At 38.9% G+C, this 22,700-nt stretch overlaps 1 protein-coding gene across 7 annotated transcripts in view; it reads right to left on the bottom strand.

The window, feature by feature from the left end:
• LOC144822547 (caspase-8-like) overlaps positions 1-22,700 on the bottom strand; it is a 235,519-nt gene that overhangs the window by 83,731 nt on the left and 129,088 nt on the right. For all 7 annotated transcript variants that reach the window (XM_078680206.1, XM_078680210.1, XM_078680209.1 and 4 more), the window contains one exon: positions 5,002-5,146. In XM_078680206.1, the coding sequence (XP_078536332.1) occupies positions 5,002-5,146 (145 nt within the window). The remainder of the gene's footprint in view (positions 1-5,001; positions 5,147-22,700) is intronic.

Below are 22,700 nucleotides of genomic sequence, written 5' to 3'. Positions count from 1 at the left end.
AACTATACCATATCTTCCTCGGAGAATTCAAACTCCATTAGAATGACCCCAATTATCTTTTAGTCAACTCCTTTAAGTCTTTCCTCTCGGATCTCAACTTCTCTCAGCTTGGTAAGGGACCTACCTACAACAAAGGTGCAACCCTCGACCTCATTACTGCTAGAGACAATATCATTCAACTGGGTGATATCCTTCCTTGTGACTGGTCAGGTCATCATCAAATTGCCTTACACATACTGGAAAATACCACTTGCAGAAAGGGACAACCTCTTAAAGCTAAACAATTGTCTCACAACATGAGAGACGTCAACATCAATGATCTTACTGTCATCACTGTGAACAGACTTCAGCCTCCCCCTGACATGGCCAACCTTGATGATCTTTCTGATCACTACATTAGCACTGTGGCTAATATCTTTGACACCATTGCACCAAAACAACTAAAAAGGATGCAAACAAACAATCTAAACCTTGGTTTAATGGTTCCCTAAATGACGAATGCTGTAAACTTAGGCAACAACAAAAAAATCTGCATTGCTAAAACAGACCATTTCAGGGAGCAGCTAAACAGTGCTAAAAATAGATCCACGATGCTTTCGAAATCATCAAACAGCAAGGAAACCACACTTTCAACCACAACCTAGTTTCATTGATTCCACTCCCTAGGGGGGAGGACTTCACAGTGCACTTCTCTGAAAATACTAGATAAATTGAACAGGAGCTGCAACCAGACACTCCCACGGTGCCACCTCTAATATCATCAGTGGAGCCTGTGGTTCCCTAGGCAGTCTCCTTACTTCTTGGTTGTTCTCCCAAAAATGATGCCCCTTGGAATTCTTTTATCCTACCAGATTGCACAGAACTACTCCAGAAGCCCAAATCGGATTTATCTGATCCTAATAACTTCCGACCGATCACCAACATCATGACACTAGTCAAACTGCTCGAGAAATGCGTCCACAAGCAGCTCTGCAACCATATAGAGAAATTTCAACTACTTGACCTCTATCAATCCGGTTTCAGAGCAGGGCATAGTACTGAAACTGCTCTAACTCACATTGTGGATGACGCCCTGAAATCCCTTAATCAAAATGTCCTTTGTCTTCTGATCCTTCTGGACATGTCTTCTGCATTCGACACCATCAAACATGAAAACTTGATTAAGCTTCTTCAACTCAGGATGGGCCTCTCGGGACCAGTCCTAAAGTGGTTTGCCTCTTTCTTACATAACCACACACAGAGGATTAAACTCAACCAATCCCTTGCATCCAGTACCCTGGTCAGGATTGGAATTCCACACTCTTGCCCACGCTCTACAACCTCTTTATGGAACCTCTCACTGTCATTCCGAACCATTCTTACATTCATTACCACATGTACGCGAACGACACGCAACTTTACCTGAAGATCTCCTTTCTGGAGGACATTAAAACTTTAAACGAAGCTCTCTCGCAAACTCAACAATGGTTAGCCCAGAATCATCTTTTGTTGAATACCCCAAAACATAATTCCGGCTGATTGCCCCACACAACTACTCTGCACCGGCTAAAACAACTCACAGCCCTTAACTGCTCAACTCATCTGGTTGATTCTTCTAAATCATTAGGACAAATACTTTAATATGCAAGCTCACGCCAGTGACACTATTAGGGGTGCAAACCTTCACCGTAACACCCTTAAGAAAATCAAGCCTTTCCTTCCGCTATAAGACTTACAGCCTGTAGTACAATCCCTGGTGATCTCACAACTTGAATATGGTTTGGTGACCCTTACAGGGCTTCCTAAAGTGAGTATGACCCCTCTCAGAGCCACACGCAATTTATCGGCCAGGCTCATCACAGGCTCAAAAAAACGCGATCGCATCCCACCCGACCTTGTGCAGCTTAACTGGCTGTCTATTGAAGCCAGGATCAGTTTTAAAATAGCTTGCCTCACGCATAAAGCCCTGCATTACAACACTCCAGCCTATCTGGCGAACAAGCTTGTGCTTTCTGGTTTCAGTCGGAACTTAAGTACATACACACAAAAAGAAAAGTAAGTACAAACGTGATTTCTCCGGCCTTGCTCCTAGAATTTGGAACACTCTTCCTACGGGGATTAGAGCCAATCCTTTCACTGCCTCTTTCGAGAAACAGACCAAATAGCTTTTCCTGAGTGAACATTAACCGCATCATCATGTACTCTCTTTCAAGTCCCCTTGTTGACAGATTTGTCTTTTATCCCAACATATCTTTCTATATTTATTTTTGATTGGTTGGTAAATTGTTAGTTTTACACAAGGGCCCTTCCGGAACTATACTAGAAGAATACTTCTTGGGCCGATTACAGATTTATCATTTATTTTACTATGTTGTGATGAGCGACTCTATGATTGTTTTGCTGCATGTAAGAAGAAATATATTGCACTATATAAGGAACTGAACTAGTGGGGCTCACTACCGAGTACCTGATTTTTATTGTTTACTCCTTGTTGTTTTACAGTGGTGACCCCCATTGGACTGAGTTTATTCATGCTTTTGCCTCTATGTACAGCGCTCTGATACCAGAAAGGGTCATATTCGTGCTATATAAAACTTTTTAAATAAATAAATAAATAAATATGGGTTTCTGGTGATCCTCAATCAACTGGTGTTAGGGTCTTCCCACGTCAGGGGAAACATTTTCCCTAGCAAAACACTCATAAGACCGGTAAGTGAGAAAACACTTGGGAAGCTTTGCTTTGTTCCATACTTAGGTTTCTCTTTGTCTTCTAGCTTTTCCATTTAATTCTCAACCCCTTATTGCTGATTTAAGTGGTTGTGAACTTTGGATATCACTTTCTGTATTCCTCTTTTCCTTGTCAGATTCTCCTTTCATAAATTAGGCTTCCAATTACCTATCTCTCTAGAGACTGGATGTCTCTTAAGAGTAAGAAAATGCAGGGAACTTGGTGGGTGTTGAGCATTTTTCCATTCCTTCTGCGTCTGCTAGGAGTTTTTTTAGCACTCCTGTACCCAACCTTCTTTCCCCAGTGAGTAACTGAACAGAAGAAAATCTTAGCATACAAAAATATATATATATTTTTTAAAAGCTTCATTTTTACCTATTAAGATGCAGTCTATCCTCAGACATGTAGGGCTAACCGGCATTTTCCTGATCAGGGAACCACCAGTCACTGGGACTGATCCAATTCTCTTTGTTTTTCTCTTTACCCCTTTCTTCTTCCACCCAGAGTACAATTTCTACATCAGCTTTCTACAATTGGCAGTTCTTCTACACATTCGGCAAAGGCTTTTCTTGTTTGAGGCAACCAATCTTTCGGAGCTTCTCTGACCTGCGTTGTTCCCCTCACTTCCCTTTTTTCCACCCACAAGAAATTCAGTTTCCGTTTGCTACGTCTGCTTCTGCACTCTGCACTTTAGCCTGGTTTGCTTCTACCTCCCTTTAGCCCATTAACTCTCTCCACAGCCTACATCCTCTTACTCCCTGCCGGGATGTTAAACCTCCTCTACCTACAGTACTGTGATTTGCTCTGAGGCCAGCAAATCACTATTAATGTAGGGAAGCACTCCACAGTTTCAGTATCAAGTTACACTAGATCCTTGCCCCTTTGCTTAAGGAACTCCTGTGCAGTATCCGTCAAAGTTAGTTTGTACAAATCAGAAGATTCAATAATCAACATTCCTAGGAAAGATATGGATTGGTTTCTGATTCATTCTCCAACTAACATGGTTAGACAGTCCTAATTTGACATGGTTCTACCACACGGCATAACTTAAGTACATTTCCAAGTGGTCAAAAGCAGAAACTTAGATCATACCGTAGTGGGACTGCCCCCTATGGTAGGTATTCTGGCTCAGCTACAAAAATAGTCCCGCAAATATGTTACACTCTCCTATTACGTGCACAATGTTGAAGGCAGGACCAGGGAGTCCCCTCCTTTATTTCGCCATATACACAGATCCTGGGTAATCAGGTATTTATTCCTGGTCTAAACGGAGAAGTCTTATGAAGTACTAAGATCAGAGACACGCATGAGAAGGGAGTAGTGGTCATTCAATAGTTTCGAGCAACTTCAGCAGGATTTTGACTTTGGGGAATGAGGAAGGTACAGAAATGCAGGTCCAGCATTGGGTATGGGAACATGCGAGGAGAGCAGCAGCTAGGAGACCCAATACTGTATCTGCAGACTCATACAAAGGGTAGATGATAAGCACAATACCTCTTGAATATAGAGACCTGCTACAGAAAGGGAGGTACGAAAAGGGGCCTATTTTTGACAAGTTGGAGGTGGAACTGGTAGATGGCTCTCTACGGTGAATAATGGGAGGTGAAATGAAGAATTCAAGGAAGTGAGCTGTCAGACTCATGGACTGGAATTGGTTAGTACGATGGCATCTGTATTGGTTTCCATTTAATGCTATTGATGTTAATAAATTGGAGAAATGTTGGATATGATGTGGGGGAATGGGAGCATTTGGGAATGCGCTATGGGACACTGTCAAAATAAAGGACTTTTGGAATGGAGTGATGGGTGTGATAAAGGACGCCACCAAGATACCGATACAGCAGTCGCGGGAGGCCCTCTCCCGGGGTGGTTACACAAAGGCCACTTGGGACCTTGCAAGGCAGCTGCCACATTGTTCAATGTAACGCCACTGGCATCTAAGAGGGTTATTTTGGATACATGGGGGACTGCACTGGTCCGTCATCTTTACTACTGGTACATCTTGGGTATGGAAAAAAAATCATCCACAACATCAGCAATACAAAATGTTCCTGTTCACAATTATACGTCCCTTCTTTGAATACTGAAAAGAGATTACATGCCTGAGAATGTTAAGAGTATTACAAATCCGTGCTATATGATCGCAATTTGAGTGTCATTTTGTCGTTCTTATCATACACTGCTACTATGGTCCACTAATTGGCTGTCCTCTTTGATCTAAGTGGGTGTCCTACCAAGGGGGAGTTGATTTTGAAAATGCTGACAGAAAATGTAGTAACACTTAAAAAGGCTACCTTTTTTCCTCGTCTCTTCAAAAAACGTAATTTTGTTAAGCAGGTCAATTCGCTGTATAGACTTCATCTGATCTTTCAGCTCCTGGAAATTGTCTTCAGCCAGAAGTCCAGTCCTTTCCATTTCAAGAAATATCTCCAGCATTGCCTGCAGGAAAAAATATTGCAGCAAATGTAAAAGATGTTAGGGACAGACACAAACTCAAACTTTGATAATACGGACTGGCATTTTTTTTAGGATCGACTGATCTAAATGTTTTTTTGCTCCGCTTGCACTTGTTTTTCTACTTGCTGAAATTGATGTACATCAACACCCCTACTTTGGCCTTCAAGCCTATTGATATGTTAGGTGTTATTACTGACAGGTATAGTCCAACTGAAGTCATTGTATTGAGATCTAAATTGGCCTTCAATAAATGAGTTAATTTTGATTTTGACAGTTTACACTTAGACCATATGGGGATCAATCAATCAATCAATCAATCATAACACTTGTATAGCGCACTACTCACCCGGATGGGTCTCAAGGCGCTTGTACTTAACCAAAGTCAAAGCTATCTCCTTGAGTTCTATTCTTCACTTATCTCAATATATTGACACCGGGGTCTAATGTTATTCTCTTAATGAAACTGGTTAGTGTTTTAATTCTCAATAACTTAATGAGATGTATTATGCTATACATCACTTGGACCAGCAGAAAGGATTAGAACTACTCTTTTCAACATTGTTTTGAATTAAAATGTCGATATGACATGTACCCTTTTGGGTTAAATTGGTTATTATTCCCTCTAATGAGGTGTACTGATATGCTTGACATAACAACGCACTAATAATGTTAGAAAAATGGGTTTCCACTTAATGTGAAAGTATTGCTGGAATCATTCTCTTGTTCCCATATAATCCATTACACTGTAATCTAATGGTGGTAAGTCAATTCAGAGTTGTGAAGAGTATATATAGAGTGTGCCACAGCAGATTGACACTCAACATTTGTTAACTAAAACAAAAATACTTAACTTCTCAAAACTGTATTTTTCCTTTGTTTTCGACAAACTAGGCGGAAATGCCATCTTGAATCCTAATGCAGCCATGAAGTGGTGTGTGTTCATGTATCCTCTCACCAAACATAACAAAAAGTGCATCAGTGTAATGCTCTATGTTGACACGCTGTACTCGAAGAACTCTGGAGGAAGTTTTGCAAGATTCAAGTTTCTTCCTGCCTGTGTTACCTTGGGTTTATTTACTGTCATTGCTCTTAATGTAACTAGATTTGTTTTGAAGCATCCAATGACATTAAGTAACAAGCATTTACAATGCAATAGGTCTCGCAGTGACAGGTTTAAAGTAATTAGCATTGTAAATTACATTGTTTTTTATATTGTTTTTATTTTCTAAAAAGTATACAGTATATATTATTCATTATGCACCATTAGACTGGAGATGAATTAGTGAGGAAAAAAGGTTAAAGCAACAGGAAATCTCATCTATACCATACTGATAAAACAAACTGGAATACATGCATTTGTGATTGTTTCACTTATTTGAGAGCGGTCAGTGTTTTATTGACAAATTACGTGACACTGCGTATAAATTGCTAAATTATTAGGTGTGTTTGCTTATAATCTTTTAATTAAAGCAGCTAAGCTTCTAGAGCGTGCTGCTGAGAGGCGCAGCTTGATTTTGGTTCTGATTGCAGCCGATTTGGAATACGCCTTGTGGGCAGCAGGGGGGACGGGGGCACAGTGTATGTGATACTTCGGTCTCCCCTCCCAGCCCTTCCCCCTCCTCCACCGTCTGGTAGTCCAGGACACTCTCGACGACTCTTGCGGCATTGAAGGGAGGGGGGCGAGATAAAGCAGCAGCGGGCGTTTGGGGGTTGGGAGATAAAGCTGCGGTGGGCCAGGGAAATGCTACTTTCAAGATTTAATGCAGATTACTCGCTGGATAGAATACTTGATATTTTGGAATTAGTGAAGTGAGCTTGGAGCTACCTTGGCCTTCGTGCAACTGGGTGTACCCGGCAGAAGATATTGAGTTATCTTAACAAGTTCGAGTGTGTCACAGTGGCAACTGGAGGTGGGGGTTGGGGGGAAAAGGGCTTCCAGTGGTCTAAACAGGGTTTTACCAGGACATATTAGGTGCAGATGCTTTAAACAGAAAACACTTCTGTATATTTGTGCGCTTTTTTAGATGAAACATGACTACAACTAACACTAATCAGCTATTCCAGCTTCACCTCGTCATCATTGAGCAATAAAATGCAGTCCTTCCTCTGTGTCACTTAACAGCAACCACCACCACCTGACATCAAAGCTGCACAAAGCACAGTCTATCTGCAAATATCAATTTGAATATATTAGAGGAGGCGATTTGATGGAGCGAGATAGAGAATAACTTTTTATTCCAACTCGTGAAGTCATACTTCCATAAAATAAAATAATCCTATTAATGATTTGTGATGTGTTTGTACTAAATCAACTTAGATTAAACTTTTACACGCGGGAACACTAATACATGTGCTCATAAACCTTGCATTACTGTTGCATCTTTTTGTTCGTGCAAAAATAATAAATTAATTTTGTCGTTCTGTCATGTCATAACTAACTGCAGCTGAATTTTAAAAAGTGGCATGTGCTTATTTTGCTTTCCTTGTCTATGTGATGTCATTCTACTCTCTATAGGTGCATAAAGGATTTCGTGGATTTATGAAGACTGGTAGATATAAAATGCTGCTTTATTTGTTTGCTTTTTGCTAGGTAATATTAGGCTAATGGGTGCGTTAAAATAATTAGCAAACAAAGGGTGGAAACAGAATGAATAATATTTCTTTCATTAATTATTTTCTTGTGTTTGTTTATACATTAGAGAAATTAAATTGACTGCTTTGGGTCTAGTTCACTCGAGCTTATTAAAATGACGAATTTAATTTCTGCACGAAGCCTGAGATGTCCTTTCTAAAAGTTTTCCATCGATGTAACATTTGTTGAACTGCGATGAGGCTCTGACATTATTCTGGTCGGACGTGGCCAAGGTCAGGAACCGGCAGAAGGAACATTTGATAACTTGGCATCCGAGGAAGTGAAATGAAACCAGCGAAAAACTATTACAAATTTGTTGCAAGCAAAGGAAGCCTCGGAGCACGTACAGTAGAGACAATGGAGTCTAAGAAAGTGATGGATCTGATGTTTTGAAATAATGGGGTGACATGTCACTTGTCACTCATGAACCAATGGGACATCGACTTTTGCGGAAAGATTTACTTTTACTTAGATTAGCTTAGCGCAGAAAGGTTTAAAGATCCTTGCCCCGTGCATTGGTCACGCTGCTGCTTTCTAACCTTTTGATGAGGGTGTCGTGCTGACGGACTTTACTTGGAGCACGTAAGAAATCCTAAAGACTTTGCTTTATTTCCATTTATTTAGCTAATTTAGGGACTTAGGTTTTGAGAAAATGCTAAACTTATATTTCTTTGCAAATAAACTAAATTCTATATGATGCTTTCAAATATACTTACAATGATTCTAATAAAAATGCATAAATAAAACTATATTCTTATAATTCAAATAAATAGCTAATAAAAACTTACTTTTGAAACAAGCTGGTCTTGTTATTTCAGGAGTGCAGGTTATCATTAGCTAGATGCCATCGCCATGGTGGCCAATTAAATAGTTAGGATTTGTTTGAGTAATGTTGTTTATTTACCGTGGATATATATAAATGTATATAAGTTGTATATAAGTTTAATTAGGCCACATGATTCAGTTGGTCAAAATATGTCAGGTTTTATTAATGTGTCCATGTTTTTAAGTAGTGATTTTTAGAGTGTGTGGTGAAGTTAGGTAGCATAGTTTCTGATATATTTTCTATAGGCCGCTGGATCAATTCTTCTGGTAGCAGATTTTGATGGTTGCTATGGTAATCAATGTATTATGGTATAGATATAGGATCGATGTTTAACACATGTTGAGTTTGTTTTTCGTGCTATATGTGAGTTGTACCGGTACAGATAGTGTGATGAGAAGGTAGTCACACAGTACATTTGATCTGTTTCAGTGTAGTGGTATCGCCGTGTATCACTAGTGTTGTGGCCGTGCAACACATGTTAGGGCTAGGTGTGAATGTTGTATAGTGAGGATTATCTAAGAAATTTGAACAGCATGAGTATAGGGACAATGAGCCCGCTCTAAAACTCACTGTGATAAGAGTAATAGTATATATTCGAGCTTGAGTGAAGGGTAAGTTAACGCCGGTGTATGTTTATCTATAAACAGGTGAGAGTCCTGTACGGATAACATGCTTAATATCTATAAACAGGTGAGAGTCCTGTACGGATAACGTCGTTTATTTTATTAACGGTGCATGATATCTATAAACAGGTGAGAGTCCTGTACGGATTTCATGTGTGTTTGATTTTAGGGTCTTTTTCCGTTTGAAAGTGCGTGATTGTTTTGTAATTATGTTCAAGTCGAACTTTTGAATTGTCACTTAGTTGTGCATTCTGAGAGAAAACGAGTTCATTAATTACTTGCTTGAAGGGTAGAGTAAAAAGATTACTTTATTAGCAAATGTATATTCTGTGAGAATAGCGTCGTCTATTCCACGTATAGAATCCTTGTGTGATTGAAATTCTATCACTTATTAGAGAAACAGACAGATGAGTCTTTCTTGTCATTGTTAAAAATTAATTTTCATCGAAAAAGCGTTCTCAAAATGGCGCTGTGAAAAGATTTTGTGAAGGAGGGGTGAGCGCTGGGAGTGAGACGTGAGAAACCGCAGCTGCTGTGTACGTCACAGAGCCGCGCTGTGATTGGACGATATACGTCACGAGCTGTGTTCTGATTGGTTCTTGAATCTCTGACGAGCTGTAAACTGATTGGCTCTTCAGAAAAACTTCATATTTACTGGTTGAGCAAAGTAGTGACGTAATTCAATCCTGATTGGTTTGTTGGTGTGTTTCGCGCACGGATTGGCTGACTTTGCGGAACATCCCGGAAATAATTTTAGAACAATTTTATTGAATTTGATTCTTAAAAATGATAACTCATGTTGAGAAAAAGCCTACGTTGCTTCAGAAACTTAAAATTTTTATTTCACCTGACAAGAAAATAGAAACGCGAGGTGGTAAATTACTACATAAATATAAAACACCTGCAGCGTATATGGAAGGTGAATATGGTTATCATACTGTTTTGTGGTTTGATATTTGGAAACACTACACAAAAGATGATGGTGTTTTGACTTGGCCGGACGATGGTTCTTTTAATGTAAAGGTTTTAAGAAATTTAAGAGAAAAGATGAATGCTCTTATACCAAAGCCAAGACCTACTCAATTTGAAGCTTTAGTTGAATGGGAGGATGAAATGTTTCAACTACAAAGAGAAGCGAGTGGTATTAAAAGACCTCCTAAAATACCAAGCTATACCAAGCTATAGAAGGGAAACTCATGAAGGCAGAATGCGAATGTGGAGACAAGGAAGCATGAGTGATGGACTTTATTTAATTAGAGAAATGGTTTTAGGATCTCCTAGTGAAAAAAGAACTGAAAAGAAAAATAATGCTCCATTAGAAAATGAGACTGAAGATGCAGTTTTAGAAGAAATTTTTACTTCTAATAAAAGAAATGAGCCTTTGAGATCTCCTCGATCATGGTCTACTCCGATGGTTTCTACAGAGACTACACCGAGTGCACCTCCAATTAGTGAATCTTCTAAACTATACCCAAATAATTCTGAATGTTTTGAAATTCCGGAAAATTCAGAAACCAGAACAAATGCTGATGTCTGTATTGGAGGTAGACATTTTTCGTTAATTCCGAAGGATAGAGAACCTCCTAAAAATTTATTAAGAGAAATTAAGGATGAGGAAATCGAAAATACTTCTGAATATATACGTTCAAAAGAAAAATTAATTCAACAAATAACGAAAGGCATGGAAGCTGTGACGGTTCCAGTAAGGATTGGTCCTGTTCAGCCTGTTTTTGAACGAAAAGAAAATATTAAATCAGGTTTAACAATTCCTCTAAATGCTGAAATTCAAAAGGTTGCTGAAAAATTTTACTCAGATTTATCTGAAATTAATTCTGCCAAAACTAGAATGCCTGATTTAACTTTTAATGAAGGTTCTTTTTCAAAATCTCCAATGGGTGCAGAATCTGATGCCGAAACTTCTGATATTAGAAAACAAATTTCTAAACTTGATGTTGCAAAATTAAAAGCTAATTTAGAAGAGTTAATTATTGGTACAATTGGTCCTGACAGTTTAAAATTTTATCGTGATGATGAACTCCTGTTCATCTGTAAGAGTATTCAGTGGAAAACAAAAAACAAATATGATCAATTAGAAGAACTGGCAGCAGAACTTGAAATTGATTTGAACAGGCAAAAGAATTTTGGAAAACATTATAGATTAGATTTTACAGAAAAGGATATTGAACACTTGAATTCAATGGGAAGAATAATGCATATAAAAGATTTAATTGTTTACATCAAAAAATTAGGTGAGTTGAGTAAGTGGAGAGTGAAATGGACAAGAAAGAAGGAAGATGAGAAATTAGAAAAATTGTCAAAACAGTTTCCAATGAGAGAGATTGCAGGTGGAGGGTATGTTCATGTCCCTTGGTCAAGAGAAGACATTCTGTTGTTTACAAATGACTTTCCTAGATTAAGAGAAAAGCCTGTTGAGTGGTACCGTCAGGTAGACAGGTTTATAAAAGTCTCAAAGGTTCTGTGGATTGATTTGGATGGATTCTTTGACATTGTTGTCCCATCAGATCTTTGGACAGAATGTAAAATTTCTATAAGTTGGTCAAAAGAGGAACCTGAACGAAATAAAGAAACAGGTGTTCCAGCTCCGATAGTAATCGATTTTTATGAAAAAGTGATTTACTGGTTAAAACAAAAAATTCCGCCAAAAGAGGTTGACTGGGTTAAAATAGATAGAACTAATCAAGAACCGAAAGAATCAGTTCATTCATTTTATGAGAGGTTACTGTTAGTTTTTAAACAATACAGTGGCTATGAGAAATTGGATGAAAAGAATATGAGTCATTTTATCTATAGATTCGTTTATGGTCTCAGACCAGAGGTTGGAGAAATGATCAGAAATAATATTGTCGGTTGGCAATCACTTTCTGTTGATGACATTTTAAGAAAAGCTAAATACTGCAGTGATGAGTTAGAAGTGAAGCAGAAAAAGCTCAAGGAGAAAGCGATGTGGGCTGAAGTAAAAGTGGCTGAGCAACAGATTGCTAGTCTTGGAAATAAAAATACTAATTTTATTCAAACTCAAAATTCAAATCAGGGTCAAGGAAAATTTAAATTTAATATTAACAGAAAATGTAATCCTAAAGTTGAAGAATTAAAACAGAAATTACCTTGTTTCAATTGTGGAGAAATTGGACATTGGAGAGACGAGTGTAAGAAACCACCTAGAAATTTAAAAAGTCCATTGTTAAATCCACAGATGCAGAGTGATGTTGATCTGCAGCGACAGCTACAGTTGCAACAGAATTTAAATGATTTGAGTCTTCAGCGACAGCTCCAAAACCAATTGAATCACCAGCAAAATCAAATACCGCAACCTCCTTTTCCTAATTGTGGGGGAAGTCAAAAATATAATCCAAGTGTGGGATTTCAAGGAGATGAACAGGTAATAAGATCCCAAAGGCAAATTGTACAAAATGCTTCAGGACAGTTTTTGTTAACTGAGCAACAAGAAAGTGATTCTGATGATTACTTCTGACGGTGCCCGAGAGAGGGGGAAGAGTGTGTTATTGGAGCCACTCTTGAGGTTGACCAGTCTGGTCCATTTGTAAATGGGAAAGTTAATGATGTAGACATCACTTTCTTAGTGGACACTGGTGCTACCCGTTCTACTGTTAGATCAGTGGAAATTGAAAACCTACCTCTCTCTGGGGAAACCATCCAAGTAGTAGGAGTAAGTAATCAACAGATCAGAACGGATCTAACTGATCCAGTACCAGTTGAAATTGGAAATTTTAAAGACAAACACAGATTTGTGGTTTGTAACAGTAGTCCTGTGAATTTGTTGGGGAGGGATATATTGTGTAAAATGAATTGCAGAATATATTGTCCTCCTGAGGGAGTTGAACTGCAAACAATGGAGGAAGATGGTTTGTATCGAATGACTATGATGTTGGTAGAAACAGAAGAAACAAAATAGTTTCCTACATTTGAAAAAGATAATTTACCAGAAGAGCTCAAAGAAACAGTAAAGGCTGAAATTTGGGATTTGACTGGAAATGAGATGGGTCTGATGAAACATGTCGATCCAGTCAAAATTACTTTAAAGCAGGGAATAGAATTTCCAAATATTCCTCAGTATAAAATGAAAGCAGAGACAATTGAAGGAGTTATTCCTGTGATTGAAAAATGTATTAAGCAAGGTGTTTTAAAAGAAATTGAGAGCAGTCCTTGTAATTCACCTATTATGGGAATTAAAAAATCAAATGGAACATATAGGATTGTTCAGGATTTGAGGAAAATTAATCAGATTGCCGTACCATGTTGTCCTGTGGTTCCTAATCCTGCAGTCATTTTATATCAGATTCCACATGATGCAGAATGGTATACTGTTATTGATCTTTGCAATGCGTTCTTTACTGTACCATTACATCCTGAGAGTCAAGAAATTTTCGCTTTCAGATTCCAGAGTAGGACCCTCGCATGGTGTAGAATTCCTCAAGGGTATACAGAAAGTCCTTCTATCTTTAATGAGCTGTTAAAAAGATCTTTGGAAGATCTAGATTTACCTGGCAGGTCAACGTTGGTGCAGTATATTGACGATTTGTTGATAGCTGCTAAAACAAGAGAAAATTGTGTGACAGACACAATTATACTGTTAAATCATTTAGCAGATGAGGGACATAAGGTGTCTCCAGCTAAATTGCAGTTTTGTAAACAGGAAGTAAAATATCTAGGTCACAGAATTGCAAAGGGAAAGAGACAAGTGACAGTTGAGAGAATTAAAATGATTCAAGCAATGCAACCTCCAAGAACACAAAGACAGGTCAGAATGTTTCTGGGAATGGTTGGTTACTGTCGACAATGGATAAGTGGATTTTCGGTAATTGCGAAGCCACTACAGAGATTGACAAAATCAGATGTAAAAGACCCAATTGTTTTAAACGAAGCTGAGTTTGAGTCTTTTGAAAATCTAAAAAGAAGCTTGTGTGAAGCTCCAGCTCTAGGCTTGCCAAATTATGAGAAAGGTTTTGAACTTTATTGCAGTGAAAGAGAGGGATGTGCATTGTCTGTGTTCATTCAAAGACATGGGAATCTAAAGAAGCCCATTGCATGTTTCTCTGCAGTTCTTGATCCAGTTGCTAAAGCCTTACCAGGCTGTTTAAAAGCAGTTGCTGCAACAAGTGTCAGTCTTGAGCATAGTGAAGGAATCATAATGGGATTTCCTGTGAAAGTTGTTGTGCCTCATTCAGTTGAAATATTACTGACAAGAGGTAAAACTCAGCATTTAACTAGCAGTAGGTTGACTAAATATGAAAAAATAATTCTGGGAGCAGATAATGTCTCTATTGCAAGATGTGTGAATCTGAATCCTTCCACATTGTTACCTAATTCTGAAATTATTGATGAAAATGATGTGGAACATGAGTGTTTGGATGTTATGGAATATTGCACCAAACCTAGGCAGGACATTAAAGATGTTCCTTTGCCTGAATCAGATTTTTTTTACTTTGTGGATGGTTCTTGTTTGAGGTCAGAAGGAGGTGTTTTAAAAGCAGCTTATTCAGTTTGCACAGTTGCAGATGTTGAAGAAGCATCATGTCTTGAAGGAATTCGTTCAGCACAGGTGGCTGAATTAATTGCTTTAATTCGTGCTTGCGAAATTTCAAAGGATTTGAGGGTTACCATAATAACTGACAGCCAGTATGGGTACGGAGTTGTGCATGATTATGGACAGCTCTGGTCTCAGAGAGGCTATTTAACTTCAGCAGGATCACCAATTAAAAATGCAGTGTTTATCAAGAGATTGATTGACGCTATACAATTGCCTAAAGAAATTGCTGTGGTTAAATGTGCAGCACATACAAAAGGTGTGGATTTTATCTCCAAAGGTAATGCTTATGCTGAGGAGACAGCAAAATACTGTGCAAAAAATTGTCGTGCTTACAATCGGGAAAAAAGCAAAGAATGTGATTCAAATTCATTGATGCGAACATCAGTAGTGGAAACATGGCAGGAAATCAGGGATTTGCAAAATGAAGCTGATTATGAGGAAAAGAATTTGTGGTTAAAGGCAGAATGTAGACCACGTGATGAGGATGGAGTATGGACTTACAAAGATGGCAGAGTAGTCTTACCTAATTGTTTAATTGCTGACATGGCCAGATTATATCATGGTCCTGGCCATATTGGAAGAGATTCCATGATCAGACTTTTTAAAGAGACTTGGTTTAATACCAAATTTAGAACTATCGCTGAGTCTTTTTGTCAGAGGTGTTTAACTTGCCAGCAAATGAACCCAAACAGAAAGTCAATTGTAGGTACAGGAATTACAGGTCGAGAGGGTGGTCCTTTCACCAGATTGCAAATGGATTTCATTGAGATGCCCCTACACAATTGTTTGAAATATGTTCTTGTGATTGTTTGTTTATTTTCAAGATGGGTAGAAGCTTTTCCTACTCGACATTGTGATTCAGTTACAGTTGCAAAACTGTTGCTTAGAGAAATCATTCTGAGGTACGGTTTCCCTGTCACTATTGAAAGTGATGGAGGAAGTCATTTTGATAACAAACTTTTGAAATTAATTTGTGAAGCATTAAATATTGAGCAGAAAATACACTGTGCATACAGACCAGAGGCATCTGGAGTTGTTGAGCAAATTAATGGAACAATTAAGAACAGGATTGGAAAAATGTGTCTAGATACAGGTGTAAAGTGGACAGATGCTCTTCCACTAGTTCTAATGTCATTAAGGAGTACACCTGATAAGAAGACAGGTCTGAGTCCTCATGAAATTTTAATGGGCAGGGTCATGAGACAAGCTTTTGTTCCAGTTGGAAAACTGTTGAGCATTAATGACAGTGCTATTTTAGAATATTGCAAGAGACTGTCTGACGTAGTGACTTCTGTGTCTAATCAGGTGGGAACTGAAGCACAATCAGATGAAAAAGTACAGACTCATGATCTGAGACCTGGAGATTGGGTCAGGACAAAAGTTCATCGAAGAAGAAATTGTCTGGTCCCTAGGTGGCAGAAACCTAGGCAGATAATTCTAGTCACTACAAATGCAGTAAAATGTAAAGGATTGAAAAGGTGGATTCATCCCAGTCATACTATTCCAGTGCCTACTCCTGATAATTCTGATGAAGAAAGTGATTCAACAGAAGATTCATATTCTGAAGTAGAAAGTGAGAGAGTTCCAGATTTTGAAGATCGACAAGGAGGTCGACATCTGGAAACTGTACCTGTGAATGGAGAGTTGACAAGAAAAGATTTGGAAGTTATTGAAATAGATTCTGAGAATGAAGATCGGCTAGAAAAGAAAGTAGCAGAAGATTCAGTCAAGAAAGTAAATGGAATAAAATCTATTGAAAATCTTGAAGACAGAGAAACTGAGACAATAGAAATTTCTGACCAGGAGAGTATCGAAAAGCAGAAACTAAGCTTTGAAAGAAGGAACGGTAATCCTGGAACTGGGAAGCTGAAGGTAATTGAAGAAGAGGAGGAGAACGAATTACCAAGTACCAGTGATGGAAGACAAAGTATAGTTCCTAACGGAGTGAAACTGCCGAGTAGAAAAGTTCCTGTGTCAAGAATTGAAATTTCTGACAGTGACTCTGGAGAAAGTGACGTTAATGATGAAGATGGAAAAGTAAAGAAAAGATCTTGGAAGTCAGAAACAAATGTTTCAGAACCGAAAAGAAAGATCTTGAGAAAAGGTGATTTGTGGCCAAGTGGAAGTGGAAAATTGAGAGTCAGGCTAATTAAAAAATCTAAAGAGCAGGTGGATGAAATCACTAGTCAAAACGAGCCTGAAAAGAAAGCCGAAAAAGGGAGGAAAATAGAAGTAGTGTCTAGAAAAACTAAGGGAGTTGTGAAGCCTAATCAGAAATATAGGTCTCCTGAATGGACTTATCTGATAATTCCTCCTATTATTGAGATTAATAGTAGCAGCCAGGAAGATGAAATTGAAGAAATTAGTGACAATGATTGAAGCACTGATTTATTAAATTAGGTTTTTTATTTTATTGTTTGGCAAAAGGCCGAAGAAATTGTGTTAGGTGACACAAGGTCGAAGAAAACTTGTTTAGCTGGGAAATTGTTTGTGACATAAGGTCGAAGATACATTGTTAGGGTAAAAATTTAAAAAAAGAAAAAAAAATTCTTTTAAAAAGAGAGGTGTACATTTTAAAAAATGTAATATTTTAAAATAATTTTTTGTTCTTTTTATCTTCTAAGACAAAGTTTGAAAAAAAAAATGCCTTACGTTATGGAACGGAGTACTTCAAAGTGTTCTATATTCAAGAGATGCTGTAAGATGACTCTGGTGTGTGTGCTCGTGTTAATTCTGCTCTGGTTAGTTTTAGCTGTTGTTATTCCTTTTGAAATCAACAAACATTTACACAAAGTCAATATGACAAGCAAAGCTTCAATTAGTCAAAACAAACATAGTGCAACAAGTAAAGTTATTGATCACAAACCTGAAATTCATCAGGACAAATCTATTAGTGATTTTTCAAGCAATACATTCACAAGGCTTTTAGGAGAATATGTTAAAGTAATGGACGCTAAAGACTGCTATGTTTGTGTAAAGTTACCTGCTTCTGTTTCTGAGGGAGTAACATACAATATGCTTCCTCTTACATATGGTATAACATGTAGTGTGTTAGCTAGTTTGTTCTATCAGACTGGACGTTTAGAATACTATTATTCAAATTTTGATGAGATTTTTGCGAACTTAAAAATTGAGAGTGTTTTGAATAAACATAAAAAAGCCAAACAGATGAGGGAATTTTTCCTAGTAACTAACGAACTCACTTATGAATATGCTTATAAGAATAATCTAACTTGTAAACTAAGTACTGAAGGCAAGAATTTCCTGAACCTTGTTGAGGAGAGGAGAGCAATTTATAAAAGAAACGAATTAGTTAAGCAGACTAAATCTAGGTTCTGGCAAAGAGAAGATGAGAAGCTTAATGGCAAAACTTTTGATAATGTTGCAATTCACATAGATAAACCAGTTAGTGGTAAGCTTTGTATTAGAAGAGATAATACACTTTTTGATAATTATTTTGTGGGTGCTAGTAATTGTGAAGACACTTATCAGATTATGGGAGGTTGGGGATTCAAAGGTGGCAAGGATCCAATTTTTCCTGGGATTTATTTTATTTGTGGTGACAAAGCTTACTATAATCTCCCAGACCACTGGTATGGGACTTGTTTTGTTGGAATTGTTTTTCCAAAGATATTTCATGTTGACAGAAATACAGAAGGACTGTTCAAAATTAATAATCATGTAAATAGATATAGAAGAGAAAGTTTCACAGAAATTTTAGGAGATATTTTTGAAGCAGTGATACCCATAGTAGGTATAACCTTGAATGCAGGGAAAATTAGAAAATTATCCACAATTGTCGATAGATTGTCCACTGATACAGCAGATGGTTTCCAATTAGTGAATGTTGAAGTCATTGCAATTAGAACTATGGAGATGCAAGATCGCCTTGCTTTAGATATACTTCTAGCAAAAGAGGGAGGAGTTTGTGGCATTTTACATGTGCAACATTGTTGTACCTACATACCTGACGAAAGTAAAAATATTGATATGTATATTAAGAATATTACAGAAATGCATTCAGAGATAGTTCCATTAGAAGAGGAAGATTTTTCAGAACGACTTTCAAAAAGGTTTCAAGCTATAAAAACTTGGTTTCAAGAAATAGGTGGTTCAGTTCTTGGCAAGATTTTAACACCTTTGATTGTGATAATATTTATAATAGTTCTAACAAAAATTGGTTGTTTATTACACAAGAGAAAGAAACAAATGAAAGAAAAGAAGAGAATTTATAAAATAAAAAAGGAAGAAGAAAAAGAAATAGAATTACAAGAATTACATAGGGCTCGTTATGATAATTGCAGAGATTTTGCAGAAACACATTTTTAGAATACTAACTCAAGTGAATTTGAATCATTTTCTAATTAGTTTACATTATCCAAATTTTGGGTATGGTGTGGTGATTTATTAATCACCAGATGAGGGAGTTGATGGAGCGAGATAGAGAATAACTTTTTATTCCAACTCGTGAAGTCATACTTCCATAAAATAAAATAATCCTATTAATGATTTGTGATGTGTTTGTACTAAATCAACTTAGATTAAACTTTTACACGCGGGAACACTAATACATGTGCTCATAAATGTGCATTACTGTTGCATCTTTTTGTTCGTGCAAAAATAATAAATTAATTTTGTCGTTCTGTCATGTCATAACTAACTGCAGCTGAATTTTAAAAAGTGGCATGTGCTTATTTTGCTTTCCTTGTCTATGTGATGTCATTCTACTCTCGATAGGTGCATAAAGGATTTCGTGGATTTATGAAGACTGGTAGATATAAAATGCTGCTTTATTTGTTTGCTTTTTGCTAGGTAATATTAGGCTAATGGGTGGGTTAAAATAATTAGCAAACAAAGGGTGGAAACAGAATGAATAATATTTCTTTCATTAATTATTTTCTTGTGTTTGTTTATTCATTAGAGAAATTAAATTGACTGCTTTGGGCCTAGTTCACTCGAGCTTATCAAAATGACGAATTTAATTTCTGCACGAAGCCTGAGATGTCCTTTCTAAAAGTTTTCCATCGAAGTAACATTTGTTGAACTGCGATGAGGCTCTGACATTATTCTGGTCGGACGTGGCCAAGGTCAGGAACCGGCAGAAGGAACATTTGATAACTTGGCATCCGAGGAAGTGAAATGAAACCAGCGAAAAACTATTACAAATTTGTTGCAAGCAAAGGAAGCCTCGGAGCACGTACAGTAGAGACAATGGAGTCTAAGAAAGTGATGGATCTGATGTTTTGAAATAATGGGGTGACATGTCACTTGTCACTCATGAACCAATGGGACATCGACTTTTGCGGAAAGATTTACTTTTACTTAGATTAGCTTAGCGCAGAAAGGTATAAAGATCCTTGCCCCGTGGATGGGTCACGCTGCTGCTTTCTAACCTTTGGATGAGGGTGTCGTGCTGACGGACTTTACTTGGAGCACGTAAGAAATCCTAAAGACTTTGCTTTATTTCCATTCATTTAGCTAATTTAGGGACTTAGGTTTTGAGAAAATGCTAAACTTATAATTCTTTGCAAATAAACTAAATTCTATATGATGCTTTCAAATATACTTACAATGATTCTAATAAAAATGCATAAATAAAACTATATTCTTATAATTCAAATAAATAGCTAATAAAAACTTACTTTTGAAACAAGCTGGTCTTGTTATTTCAGGAGTGCAGGTTATCATTAGCTAGATGCCATCGCCATGGTGGCCAATTAAATAGTTAGGATTTGTTTGAGTAATGTTGTTTATTTACCGTGGATATATATAAATGTATATAAGTTGTATATAAGTTTAATTAGGCCACATGATTCAGTTGGTCAAAATATGTCAGGTTTTATTAATGGGTCCATGTTTTTAAGTAGTGATTTTTAGAGTGTGTGGTGAAGTTAGGTAGCATAGTTTCTGATATATTTTCTATAGGCCGCTGGATCATATATCAAATATCAATTTGAATATATTAGAGGAGGCGATTGTAACATTGCAAGCCTGGGGCTGCCATGTTGACTCAGCAAGGTACCATAATATAGTGGAGCTGCAGGAGACGGTGCCGCCTTCACAGATTCCAAGAGCCATTTCTTTATTAGCCTAAAATGTGCCACTTAAAGAAGAAAAAAGGGGAAGGCTGCAGCACCCTGCCAACGCCTGCCGAGTTTGCAGACCCCAAGGAGGGGCGGAGACGGGCCAAGACCCACCTTAGACAGCTGCCTTTGGAGACTGAAGCGCTGTACCATGGTGACCTTCTGGGTGCAGACGAGGCGATCCGCAAGGGCACTGCCGGGGCAGTAGGTGAGGGGCGCCCACGGGTGCCGGCAGCATCAGCAGGCACAGTGTACAGCACATCTCAGTGTCCCAAGCACTCAGTCACTCCATTGTTCGAACAACAGACCTGGGGATGGCACCGCAACCATGCAAGAATACATTCCTCTACCACAGATTTGACTATTTAATTCAAAACACTTGATGGCACACACTGGGCCTACCACCACCAAGAAGCAATCCTCATATGGCATACAGACTCGAGTGTTAATTTTTTTTAAAGTAGATAAACCGTTGCTAAGTCCGAATTTAGAAAGCTGGGCTGACACACTTGGAACAATGTTTTTCCAAACGAAGCACCAGGACCGTGAAAGTTGTGTTCTGAATGCAAGGAGACATTGACGGAAAACGTTTAAAATGATTAAAAACGCGAATTATTATTTGAATTAAGCAGTGGATATTATTAGCACAAAAACAAGAAAGCTCGTAAGGGTCCGGTGCGGTGTCGGCGGGTCTTAGTCACAGGGCCAGCATTGCTGTACGTTGTCCCTCTCCTGCAGACTAGCTGAGGCTTTTCGGGCTGGGGTTGAGGCACACAGTCTGGCTTGCGCTGCTTTTGAGAGTGCACACCTAGCGCATCTCAGTGTTTGTGTGTCCGTACCGGTTTCTTGGTTTACGAGTGCTGGAGGATCGGGATACACAAACATTGATCGTAGCCCACAGTGCTGCTTGTAAGCAGGATTGCGGGTCCTGAGGCACACGTAACCCAAGGGGCAGGACTGGGGCACAAGACGGAAGAGACGCGGGAGGGGAGGAGCGAGACGCCGTGAGCGTGCACATTGGCGTGCCCTGCGGCTTGTGCCCAGTGGCGGAGCCTGTGGTCTTAGCTCGCTGAGCTTGAGGAGTGATGTGCGGCTGGCGAGACTGTTGGAGGGGCCACCAAAGCAACAAAAAGCAGCCCCTGCCCACCATGCTGCACGCCCGAGAACAGCTACTGGGAGGCGACCAAGACGGGTGAGTGGCAGCACTGCCGTGCCCGCGAGCGCCGCGCTGCTACCACGAAGTGCAGTGAAGCAAAGCGCCTCACCAGCCTGTAATTACTTTTTAGCCGCATTGCGAGCTTGACTTTAATGTACAATTTCGTGCGGCTTGCAGGGAGGAGCGCCAGCTGCACATGTTTATCAATGAAAGTGAAAGTTAATGAACGGCTCATAGTGGATGCTAGCGCGTGTTCATGCATGCGTCCCGATCCGATCCGGCCTGCAGCCTGCACCTGCCCATCTCCTGTCTCCCTTTAGAGCCCTTGAAAGCATAGCCGACGACTATAGGTCTCGCAGGCGGCAGCGCTTCGTCACCAGGTGCGAGACCTAAAAAGGGGTGGTTTAACCCCTTGGGTGCTCATGACGAGGTCGGCTCGTCATGAGCCACAGCGTTCCGGTGCTCATGACGAGCTGAGCTCGTCATGACCGCGCCCGTTACTTGGAACGGTCGCATGCTGGGCTGATTCCCCTGCTGTGCTGAGCGTTCCATTGGAACGAGCGAGCTCGTCATGAGAACCGGAGCGCGGTAGCTCATGACGAGCTGACCTCGTCATAAGCACCGGGGTGCTGTACGCGCCCCCTCGC

This window comes from Lissotriton helveticus, chromosome 3_1 (genome assembly GCF_964261635.1).
Source record: "Lissotriton helveticus chromosome 3_1, aLisHel1.1, whole genome shotgun sequence".
In the NCBI taxonomy this organism is placed as follows: domain Eukaryota; kingdom Metazoa; phylum Chordata; class Amphibia; order Caudata; family Salamandridae; genus Lissotriton; species Lissotriton helveticus.
Note: the sequence above shows the minus strand (reverse complement) of the source record. Positions and strands in the feature narration are given on the sequence as shown.